Source organism: Mesoplodon densirostris, chromosome 16, assembly GCF_025265405.1.
Source record: "Mesoplodon densirostris isolate mMesDen1 chromosome 16, mMesDen1 primary haplotype, whole genome shotgun sequence".
Taxonomy (NCBI): domain Eukaryota; kingdom Metazoa; phylum Chordata; class Mammalia; order Artiodactyla; family Ziphiidae; genus Mesoplodon; species Mesoplodon densirostris.
Genome location: NC_082676.1, coordinates 31,101,439 through 31,113,364, shown reverse-complemented (window position 1 = coordinate 31,113,364; position 11,926 = coordinate 31,101,439). Strand labels below are relative to the sequence as shown.

General features: G+C 49.1%; 1 protein-coding gene across 9 annotated transcripts in view; it reads right to left on the bottom strand.

The window, feature by feature from the left end:
* Nucleotides 1-1,230: 1,230 nt before the first annotated feature.
* SMOX (spermine oxidase) overlaps nt 1,231-11,926 on the bottom strand; it is a 50,035-nt gene continuing 39,339 nt past the window's right edge. For 6 of the 9 annotated variants that reach the window (XM_060120293.1, XM_060120299.1, XM_060120294.1 and 3 more), the window contains 4 exons: nt 9,634-9,807; nt 8,712-9,471; nt 7,852-8,012; nt 5,082-5,469 (listed from right to left, as the gene is read on the bottom strand). In XM_060120293.1, coding sequence (XP_059976276.1) covers nt 5,332-5,469; nt 7,852-8,012; nt 8,712-9,471; nt 9,634-9,807 — 1,233 coding nt within the window. In that variant the 3' untranslated portion in view covers nt 5,082-5,331. Of the gene's footprint in view, nt 1,288-3,597; nt 3,673-5,081; nt 5,470-5,913; nt 6,004-7,851; nt 8,013-8,711; nt 9,472-9,633; nt 9,808-11,926 lie in introns of those variants that run through there. The other 3 variants (XR_009534633.1, XM_060120300.1, XM_060120297.1) reach the window with 3 other exon arrangements.

Here is an 11,926-nt window from a genome sequence, read left to right as displayed (position 1 = left end):
TGTCAGCCAGCAGGATCTGATCAACATCTATAGAACACTCCACCCAACAACAGCACACTACACATCCTTTGCAAGCACCACAGATCATATACCAAGATAGACCATATCCTGGGCCATAAAACAAACCTCAACAAACTTAAAAGAATTGAAATCATACAGTCCAGATTCACTTGGGGAATAAAATAAGTTCATACTTCTTATTTATTTACTTAATAAACTTATTTACTGAAGCATAATTAAACCTTTCTAGCACAGAAGCTGGCACACAAAAGTCTGCTGGATGAACAAAACAGTGAATGAACGAATGAATGAATGAATAAAAAAATATCTTGGGAGCCAACAAGGCCCCTTTTTACAAAAGGTTAAGAATGAAAAATAAACGGTGCTCTAGAATAAGTTGCAATCTTACTTTATTAACTTATTCAGTATTAATTAAAGGTACTTTCTATGATTCATTGAATTTTTTTTTTTATTCAGAAAAGCTCACAGAATCCAGGACACAAATGTTCCCTGTGCAGCAAGAGGGATGCATTCCAAAATGGCCAGCAGATGGCGACAAAGGATGTGGTTCAGCCCATGAGGTTGTGCTTCCACAGACCTAGAGGTCCTCCTCACCTCTCCCAGCCATGGAAAGGAGAGCCAGCCCAGTCCTTCCTGTGTCTCCCTCTGCGGCCTGAGGACCCTCACCAACCACTGCTAGGGTGAGGATAGTAAGGATGCAGAGAGAGCAAGTGTAGGAAATGCTAACGTGATGCTTGGCCGAAAGAGAGGCAAGGAAAAGTGGGAGTAAGATGAGGGCTGGTGATGGGAAAGATGTGAGGACACTGAAATGTGGGTGGCAAGCATGGAGTGGAGAGAATGGGGATAGGAAAGGACAAGCAAAGTCCCTGAGTTTGGGGCATGGGATGCACAAGTGATGGGTCACACACTTCCATCGTGCCTGGGAAAGGTGTAAAACAGCAGTCCCCAACATTTTTGGCACCATGGACCGGTTTCGTGGAAGACAATTTTTCCACAGACCGGGGGAGCAGGGGGATGGTTCAGGCGGTAATGCAAACAACAGGGAGCGATGGGGAGCAGCAGACAAAGCTTCGCTCACTCACCTGCCACTCACCTGCTGTGCAGCCCGGTTCCTAACAGGCCACGGACCGGTACCGGTCCTTGGCCCAGGGGTTGGGGACCCCTGGTCTAAAAGGACAGGTGTGAAGGCTAGCAGTTTGTAGATTTGTCGAGGAAGTTGCCTCCAGGTGGCTTCTATTTTGTCCGTGAAGCAGGAGACCATAGAGCCTGTTGACAGTTGGTGGGGGAGGGGAGGTGTCAGAGTAGAAGGGGAGCTGACAAGGGAAAGCCCACGAGGACTGCTGGCCAGCACCAAGGGTGGGTCTGGGGGATGACACCATTCAGCTCAGTTTCTTCATTCACCTGTTCATTCATTCTGCAAATATTCATTGATAACCCACTATACCAGGCACTATTTTGGACAATGTAACCTACATCCTAGGGAAGGGGTGGTGGGGACAGATGGACAAATAAATAAACAAAAAAAAATATGACATCATGGAAAGAGAAGGGCTATGAAGAAACAGGCAAGGGGAGGGACAAAGAGTGCTGGGAGTGCTGTGAAATGGGGTGCTTAGGGAAGTTTTCCTAGAGAAGTGACAGCTGATTAGAGCACTGAATGCACTGAGGGAAAGAGACTTGCACTACCTGGGGACAAGCATTCCAGATAAAGGGGACAGCTACGGCCAACAGAAGGGGGCCATAGAACAGATCACATAGGACATTGGAAATCATCTTTTATGCTCAGTATGATGGGAATCACTGGAAACCAGGGAAGCACATAACTGGATTCATATAGTTTAAAGGATCACACTGGCTGCTGTGTGGAGAACAGGCTAAAAGGGCCAAGCATGAAAGAAGGGACACCAGCTGGTCATTATGAGAAAACACGGCTCTCATGTGAATATACCATTATGTTTGACAGACCATTAATTAGACAGGCAGTTCTCTAGAACTGAACCAGCAGCCCACCTCACTCTGCACCTTGGGATCACCTGTGGGCTCATCCTGACAGCCCCAAGCAAATGCAGAGTGACTCAAACCAAAGGCACTTCACTCCTACCTTTGTTTGTAGGTAGGGCAGACATTCCAAGTGGCTCCCATGAAGGGGGAGCTAATACTGCTCACCTGTTCCAGTGCAGCAACAGTGGAAAGAGACAGTATTTGCCAAGTAACCCAGGCCCCCTGAAGGAACATTTCTAAGGCTTCCACAAAGCCACAACTGAACACCTTGCCCATGGATTCACTAATGCCCACAGCACAAGAAACCATCCAACAAATTCTACGTAGAATCCAGTGCCAGGAAGGAACTTTCCTCTCAAGTGACCTCCCACAGGTGACAGAAATTGTATAGCAGGCATAGGTACAGGTGTTGGCCTGAGCATGCCATATTAGACACCACTAAGAGTCATTTGAGTTTCAATCAATGCCACGGCTGTTTCAGGAACCTAATCACAGCAAGGAACTCATCCTGTGTCCCTGGTACATCTAGTCTCTGGTACATATTTCTGGTGGGCATATGCACTCATTTCTCTTCGGTATATACCCAGGAGTGGAAATGCTGGCAGGCACATGGCCTGCTTTAGTAGAATATGCCACCACAGTCTCCCAGTGTGGCTGTACCCAGTTCCACTCTGTCTGGTAATGGCCTAAGATTTTTTTTTGATGGCACCAGCCTCTTCTTTTTATCACATAATAACTAGAATAAGCCTGCACTGTAGCACCAAACAGACCTTGGATCAAGTCTCAGCATCACCACCTACCTGAGTGATCTTAGGCACATTACTTGTATTACTTAACTCTCTGGAGGTTTTGCTTCCCTGATGGGATGAATCACCCTCCCCAGCCTGAGCTGGCATCCATGTCAAATTAAGAGACTCTACCTCCAGCACTTACGACTACCCTCCTGACTTGCGCACACCTGAAGCTCCCCAACATGCAATCACCAAATAAACATTTCCAGACCTTCACCTTCATAGAGTTCTTCAAAATTCCTACACCTGTGATCCAGAGACTCTACGTATTACTTTCATCCCCCATACTTATGTGATGGGCCACTTCTGTCACCACTTTCCCCAGCACAGTTGGTGGGGAAAATCCAGGACATGGGGAGGGTCCAAGACTGGATTACTGTCTCCAAAGGTGAAGTTAATAGAAGGTGCTTCCTGCAAAGTAACTCTGGCCAGGAAGGAGACAGACACTCTCTGACCAAAGTAAGATGCAAATTTACATTGTCCATTTAAGTATTGTTATGGAAATAGCTCCAAGATACATTATGTTAACTAAAACAAGCAAAATGCAGAACAGGATGAATACTTTGTCACTTTGGCATAAAAAGGAGAGAGAACAGTATACATTTACAGCGACATATCTAAAAATGGATACACAAGATACTAATAACATGGGGCCACTGGAAGTGGCAATGGTATTGGGGACAGGCGTGGGAGGAGGTTGTTCAGTGTATCCTTTCGTGACTTTAGAGCTTTAACTACATTGATAGATCCTCTATTCAAAGAAACATTTTTAATATATACTTACAGTTTTTCAAGTTATGCATCAGGTGAACATGAATCCCTGACACAAACTCCATGAGGGATGTCTGGTGGGTCAACCCTGGCAAAGCAAGGATGCCTATTAGATATGTCCATGTAGGTGTGTGTGTAGGGGTGTATATGCATGTAGGAGGGTGTGCATGTAGGGATGTGCAGGCAGGTGCAGGGAGGCGTGCAGAGGAATATCTATGTGTTAGACATGTCCATCACAGCCTGCGGTGAAGGGGGAAAGGATGTACAGTCATATCAAGGGCACTGCCCTAAACTTCTGAAGAGTGGACCCAACCTAAGTTCATACAGAGTTAGATCAGGGGGTGCACCTGACTTTTCATCACTTCCTCCACCACCCAACCCCTCAATCCTATAGAATTCAAACTCTGTCACTAGAAATCTGGAGTAAGAAAATGACTAAATGGGGCTTCCCTGGTGGCTCAGTGGTTGAGAATCTGCCTGCCAATGCAGGGGACACGGGTTCGAGCCCTGGTCTGGGAAGATCCCACATGCCACAGAGCAACTAGGCCCGTAAGCCACAACTACTGAGCCTGAGCGTCTGGAGCCTGTGCTCCACAACAAGAGAGGCCGCGACAGTGAGAGGCCCGCGCACCGCGATGAAGAGTGGCCCCCGCTCGCCACAACTGGAGAAAGCCCTCGCACAGAAACGAAGACCCAACACAGCCAAAAATAATTAATTAATTAATTAATTAATTTTTTTAAAAAAGAAAATGACTAAATGTTCTTTAAGGTTTTATGCATGTGTGTAAGTGTTGTTGCGTATAGGTGTAAGGGTGTGGGGTAGTGTATCTGTGTGGGAGTGATGTATGTGTGTGTGGGTATATAAGGGGTGTATATGTGAGTATGTGTGTTTTCACTCAGCAAAAAAAATGGCTGGACTATCCACCTTCCCAGAAGTCAACAGCAGCTAAGCCAAGGGCCAGACCCAGGGCCCTGTGGCCAGGTGACACTGATTAATAATTAACACATCTGAGCTTGGCATGGAGCCACAACAGGTGTCCCCTCCCATAAAACTCACCTTCACTCCATGTGGCCATGTTACCCGATCAGGCTCTGAGAAGTCTGGCAAATGGCCAACAGGCAGACCCAGGCCTGTCCTAAAGGAGCTGAGGCTGGGCAGTGAGGGACCCTTACTCCAGAGGGGTCTCACGGGCAGGAAAGGAAACCACCACAAACAGATTGGGGTGAGGGGATACCCCTTCCACTAAAGGCAGGCACCTTCCTTTCTGGGGGTATAGCCAGACCACAACACCCTCCACCATCCTTTCACTCAAAGAGGATATGACAGATAAACACAGACACACATACACACATGTACACACACACACACACATATACACACAAGGCTAAGAAAAACGGAAGAGAGAAGCTGAGGAGCACAGGAAGGGCAAGCCTCTTTTATTATCCCAAAATGCAGAGTATTGAAGGCACTTACAATAACAAGTTTGGAGATGAGGGGAGGCATGGGGAGGTCAGAGGTCAGAGCACAGAGGTAAATCAACAGACCCCACCCTGGTCACCACCCAGCAAGGAGAAAAGGAAAAGCTACAGGGCCAGGTCTGAAGCCATTTAGATGTCTAGCTCTACAAAAGATACAAATCCATTCTCCAGAGGATTAGGAAATGAGGAGTACACAACAGCAAGGGGCAGGGCTGACAGTCACAAGTTAGTGGTTCTTTAAGGAACACGCTCGGCAGCGAGGAGGCCCTCAGGTCCCTTGCTGGAAGAGGTCTCGGTACATCTCAATGAGACGGGCAGCCTCGCGCTGGCCAGAGAGCAGGGCACCATGGGTGGTGGAATAGTACTTGCGGTGGGTGGCCTCACCTGAGAACAGCACCTGCATGGGCTGGGCAGGGGGACAGGGAAGTGAAGGTGGAGGAGCAAGAAAGGCTACCTGTCTGCCCCAGAACCACCCATCCATACTACAAGTCACAGAGGAATAAGCAGGCATCTGAGATGCAGGTACTGCTATTTCCACAGGATGAGGAGTTGCCCATTCCCCTGTCCATCTTCCCCTGCTTCTTCCCCAAACATCCAGGCCTCAGTCCTTTTTGCTCTGAGGCTTTCACGAGTCCTGTCTCTACAATTTCAGAGACTCACTGTGCCTCTTACTAGTGAACTCAGGGAATGATTTAACCTCCCTAAGCTTTGATTTTCTCATCTCCAAAATGGGTTTATACCCTCTACTTCTGAGAGTGGGTGTAAGAATTAAGTGAAATAATGTATCTAAAGGACTCAGAACCTGAAAGAATATAAGCACTCAATAAAGTTAGGCAGTAATTTAACAAACCTTTATGGAGCCTCTATTAGGTTCCAGGGACTGTTCTGGGCACTTGGAAGATAAAAGGTGACCAGGCAGCTGCTTTGAGGAGCTTCCTTGCTGGTGGGGAAGCCAGACACGAAACCCAATTACTAAATGGCGTCATACGTGACGTGATGGGTGTTTGGGCGAGGTGCTGAGAGCCCAGGAAAGAGGCCCACTGTCAGGGAGATCACACAAAGCTTCCCAGAGGACAGGACCTTTGGGCTTCTTCTCGGAAGATGCTGGATAAATAAACAGGCAAAGGACGTTTCAGGAAGAAGGAAAAATGGGGGCAAAAATGCACCAAAACAGGCCTGGTCTAGGAGACAGTGAGAATTTTGGTATAGCCAGGGCTTAACCTTAAGAAAGGAGGCTGTTTAGGTGGGGTCCAAGCACAGAACTAATGGTTGCATTCCAAGCTTGAGTTTGGATTTTATTCTAGTACATCTCAAACTGAATGTGCAAAGGTACCAGCTGGGGACCCTGGTAGGATGCAGTTTTTAATTCATCTGGTCTGGGGGGGAGCTGAAAGTCTGCACATCTAACATGCTCCCACATGATGCCAGTGCTCTCTGTCCATGGATCACCCACCTTGAGTAGTGAGGTTTTAACCCACCGACAAAGAGCCCACAGAGGTGGTTAAGCTGAAAAGGGGGCACATATTATGGCAGAGGGCGAGCTCCCTACTCCCACATCCATTCTCTTTCTCCTCAGTAACAAAAATCCTGTCTTTTAACTGGGTCCATTGCCATTCAGAAAAAAAAAAAAAAAGATGTATCCCAACCTAGTATCCCACTAGCAGCTGGTGGAGTCATGTGACTAAGCTCTAGCCAATCAACTTCAAGTGCACTGTTGCTTAGAAACACTGACTCAGCCCAGGGGTTCCCTTCTTTTACCCATCAGCCTGTCACAGATATGAGAGCAAGAGCAGCAGCCTCCACAGACCTCTTAGACCACGAGGTGGCCTGGAAGATGGAGCCAGGTGCTACTGATACTGGGCCCTGACACCTACCTCCGGATTTCCTTTTATGTTACCTAAGTTCCATCTTGTTTAAACCACAGTTTGTTTTGTTTTGCTTTTTGTTATATGCACTAGTCCTAACTGATGCAGGTGACAAGAAAAGGTGTGCTTTTCAGGAGGATGGCTGTAGCAGAAGTGAAGGCCTTTTCCTCTCTCCCCCTGAGCCCAGCCAGGGCAGGCACAACACATATTGGTTGACTACAATCTTCTTCACCAATTACACCAAAGAATTATTTTAAATATAATTCTGTTGGGGTTTTAACATTTATTGTATGTGTATGCTTGGTGGGGCAAATTCAAAATTTACTTCATGGGAACAGAAATATATAGAAATAATTTCTTTTCAATTTATTATTTTTCTGTGTATATTATTACATAGTTGATGTAATTTGGGGGAGGGTCAGTATTCTCAATTTTATTTTCTAAAACATATTAGGGAAAATAAACAAAACATACTCGGTCAGTGCTGTCCAAAAGAACTTTCCACGATGACAGAAATGCTCTATAGTGACACACCCTAACATGGTAACCATGAGTGACAGGTGGCTCTCAAACTTGAAAGGTGGCTAGTGCAACTGACAAACAAAATGTTGGATTTATTACTTTAAAGCTAATGGCTACCATATTGGACAGCACAGCATTAAATGGCTCAGTTTTTATAACCTCAAGAAAGAGTTTAACACATCTCAATTTGACTCTGTTCTTCCAGATGTTAAGTGCACATTTTCTGTTTTCTCCTTCATTATGGGAGCTGCTCCAGCTATCTTACCTTGGCACTCCTCAGTGAACACTACCCTCCCACTCCTCCCCTGGACCAAACACACATACAAAATGCCCACCACACCCCTCACAGATCCCTTCACTCTGCAACCCCTCCCTCACATACCCAGCACACCCACACTCACCGCTGTCTTGGAGCTCTCCGTGTATGGCAGGGGCTTGGCCAGCTTCTCCACATCTGCCCCACTCGAGCCCACCTGTGTATACGAATAGGATCCCCGGAAGTAGGGGTTGCTGCCCCAGGCTGAGCGCAGAATTCGCCGAGGCTTTGGAATGTTGGGGTTCCCTGTTGGGGAGAAGAGCCAAGGGTTGGGGGGAGAATATGAAATGGCTGCACAGAGAAGACACCCCTGAGAAGACAACTCCCACTCTACCTCTAGGGCTCCAGGAAGGCCAGGCTGCTACAGATAAACATGGAGGATGGAGGAGGTGGGGATGGAGGCTGGGGTTCAAGCTGTGTACCCCTCAATGCCTCGTTGTGACCCCCAGCAAAATACCTCCTCTCTGTGGGCCTTAATTTTCCTATCTGAAAAACATTCCAGATAATAATGTTCCCCCTTCCAAATTCAGGGGTTCTTGTGAGGCTCTTCTGGGATAGTGGAGGAAAGATGTTCTACTAAAAATCAGACAGAAAAAAACACAAATCCATCTCTTAGCAAGACAACATGAGTAGGAAATCAGCAATCTGAGGTTTTGCGGTGAAATCTGAGTTTTTCACCAACAGCCCTTAGAAACAGAGAAGAAATACAGAGCCTGTGGTTTTGAGTGTCTCAAGTTCCAAACAGGGGGAGAGCCTGCAATTTAGGAGGCCAAGGCCAAGACGCAGTGCCCTACCACATCTCTCCCAGTGGGCACACCACCTCAACGTCAAAACCTAGGCACGAGGATGCTAGCACACAGTTCAGGAGACTCAGAGGGTCTAGCAGAGGAGGGCAGATGCAGCGAGGCTCATGGAGCAGGCAGCGGGGCAGAGACAGAGACGCACCTGTGAACTGCCGCAGCATCTCTGTGCAGATCTCGGCCACTGCCTCGTCATCACACTTCTCCATGACAAGGGCCTCCTCCCCACAGATCCAGCCACTCAGCACGTGGCCGTAGCGCTCAGGCGGGTAGAGGACATCGAAGCCACAGATCTTGCGGTACCAGAGCTCAGGTGGGTAAGTGAGCGTGCGGCTCTCCGCCTCGTCCTCCCACACAAACTGTAGGCTGTTGCACTCGGGGCCCCAGAAGGGCTCCTCGAATTCTAGAAAGATCTTGTCGGTGGTGCCGATGCCCAGTCGGTGGATGGCAGCCACCTTCTCAGCAGGCAGGCCTGGCCGGAAGAAGCTGGCATGCTGCGTCTTGAGCACACCCAGTGACACGGTCACGATCACGTGGTCCGCCGGGATCACCTCACAGTCCTCGCACTCCACCACCACCGGCCACTGCTCATCCTCATCCTGCCTCTCCCCCTGGGGCTCCTCTCCACCCTGACTGCCCTCCCCAGTGTCATGATTATGGTTACCCTCACCCCGGGGCTCAATCTCAGGTCCCCGAGGGCGGGACGAGGCCTGGTCCCAGTGAACACAACGGACGGGTTTCCCCAGCTGGATGATGTGGGCCGGGATGCCCTCAGCCAGCAGCTCCACAACCCGCATGAAGCCCGAGGGGATGATGTGGTGGGCACCGGGAATCTCAGTCCACTCCCCAAAGGCGCTCAGGGACACCTCGTCCATGCTGTGCGAGCTACTCTCACAGCTCTCCACCTGTGGGAAGAGCCAGAGGGGAGCCAGGTGACCGCCAAGGCTGGGCAGGGGTAGGAGCAGGACTTTAGGGCAGTGCCGCCCTCCTCGGACCCAGATTCCCCAGGGTCAGTCTTCCTCACTCTGGCATTTGTACTCAACAGAGGTCCGAGATGGCAAAGATACCTTCAGGTACTGCTGGATCATGGCGAGCTTCAGGCGCTTGGTGGCCTCTGGATCATCAGGGTCGTCCCTAATGCGGTTGCGCACCTCCTCTCGGGTGAACACCCCCACGCTGTTCTGACTCTCAGCATTGACTGGTTTACCGTGCCGGAAGAACTCTTGGGTCAAGTTATAGACCTACAAAGAGACCCCAGGAGACTGAAAACACATTAATTCATCCCACCTCCATCTCAGACCTAAGAGCTCCAATTCAGTAGTCACCACCTCCAAGGTGTTCCCGGATGTGCTAAGCCCACGGGGCCTCTCCTTCGGTAAATCAACGTCATGCTCAGTGCTGCACTGAGGCCGAACCAACAAAATCGAGGTTTGGGGCTGAACCTGGGCAGTCAGCTTCCTTGCCTCCACACACAGGAGGTGGGGTGGGTCCCAGAGGCTCTCTTGCTCAGCCCCTGCTTAGAACAAAGTGAAATGTCTGGTGCCTATACAGTCTGTGGGGAAGGAACCGCTCCTTCATGCGCTCTACATGGCTGAGCATACTGCCCACTGAAGAACCCAGGTCTACACACATTTCCCTTTTCCAAGAACCAAATGCACAAATTCTTCCCCTGACATTCCTGCTCAAGTGTATCTGCTTCACCCTATCCCAGGAGGGCAGTCTGGAGCTCTGGCCTGGCCAGTGTTTTGGGGGAGAGGGAGCAGAAGAGGCCCTGAAATCTGATCTTTCGGGAGACCCTCCCAATCATACTCAGGTCCACACAAAGTGCCCCCTTTACTGCAGGACCCAGACGCATTTAAGGAAGATGGCCATGTTGGGGCAGGGCATGTGGAGAGGAAGGAGGCCCCAGTGCACCAAGGAATGGAAGTACATTTCACAGGCATATTTTGGCAAGAACTCCAGACCACACTTCATCAACAAAAAGCAATGAACAGTCCCTTGGAGTGCGGGCCTATTGCCTCCCCTGCCTGCCTGATACATAACTCTCCCCAAACACTGGGCAGGTCTCCCTGAGGAAAGTAAGCCAGTCCTGGGTCAGGCTGGGATCCCCAAAGGGCAAGGTCTGAGCCCCAACACTCACTCAACAAACATTTACTAGGCTATGTGCCCAACACAAGTTGTAATGTTGAGGGAGACGGACATGGAACCAAGCTCCTGTCCTCACTCAAGCTGGAGAGATATCATAACTGGGCTGTTTCTGTATGATGTGTTGTGACAAGAAAGAACCCAGGGGTTGTGAGATCATCTCAGAAAACCTTGGACAGTCAGGAGATAGCCAAGTAGGCAGTGGAAAAGAGAGGGAAATTATTTCAGGCAGAAGGAACAGCATATTCAAAGACAGGGGAGAGGGACCGTGTAAGATGCAAAGTGGCTCTGTCTTGCAGAAGTGGGCAGTGAAGAGAAAGAGAGTTGCAACAGAAGATTTTGGAAAGGCAGGCAGGGGCGATGGCACGAAGAACTAACAGTCATGTCAAGGACCCTGGACTTTATCTAAGACCCTGGCAGACTTCCCTGGTGGCACAGTGGTTAAGAATCCACCTGCCAATGCAGGGGACATGGGTTCAAGCCCTGGTCCAGGAAGATCCCACATGCAGCGGAGCAATTAAGCCCACGAGCCACAACTACTGAACCCACACGCTGCAACTACTGAAGCCCACGCGCCGCAGCTACTGAAGCCCGCGTGCCTGGAGCCCATCCTCTGCAACAAGAGAAGCCACCACAATGAGAAACCCGCGCACCGCAAGAACAATAGCCCCCGCTCACCGCAACTAGAGAAAAGCCCGTGAGCAGCAACAAAGACCCAATGCAGCCAAAAATAAATAAATGTATTAAAAAAAAAAAAAGACCCTGGCATCACTGAAGGGTTGTGAGCATGATCACATGCCCACTCTCCCTCCTAGGACACTGGCAAGTTTGGGCTCCTTGGCCAAACATCTGTGGCTGATGCTGATTAATGGCATGTTTCCCCTCCTAAAGTGAGTCTGAATTTGGTCAACACACATTCATAGGAATATGTCTGCCCTGCAACCCGGCCCTGGGGCTGCTGAGTAGAGGAAGGAAGGTGGCATGGCCCATCCCCCACCACTCCACTCAAGGGAAAAGCCTCCACATAAGATAGAAATGTGAATTAAACATGTCTCTGAATATAAAATATGAAGAAGAAAATGACTTAAATTATTCCTTTTTCTTCTCCCTACAGTCACAAGATGCTGGGCGTTTGGTCTTAACTGGAGTCCTCAGCAAATTCCTCACCCAGTTCCACTGCCAAGGAGTCAGGCTTTCAACTTGCCTCCTCCCCAC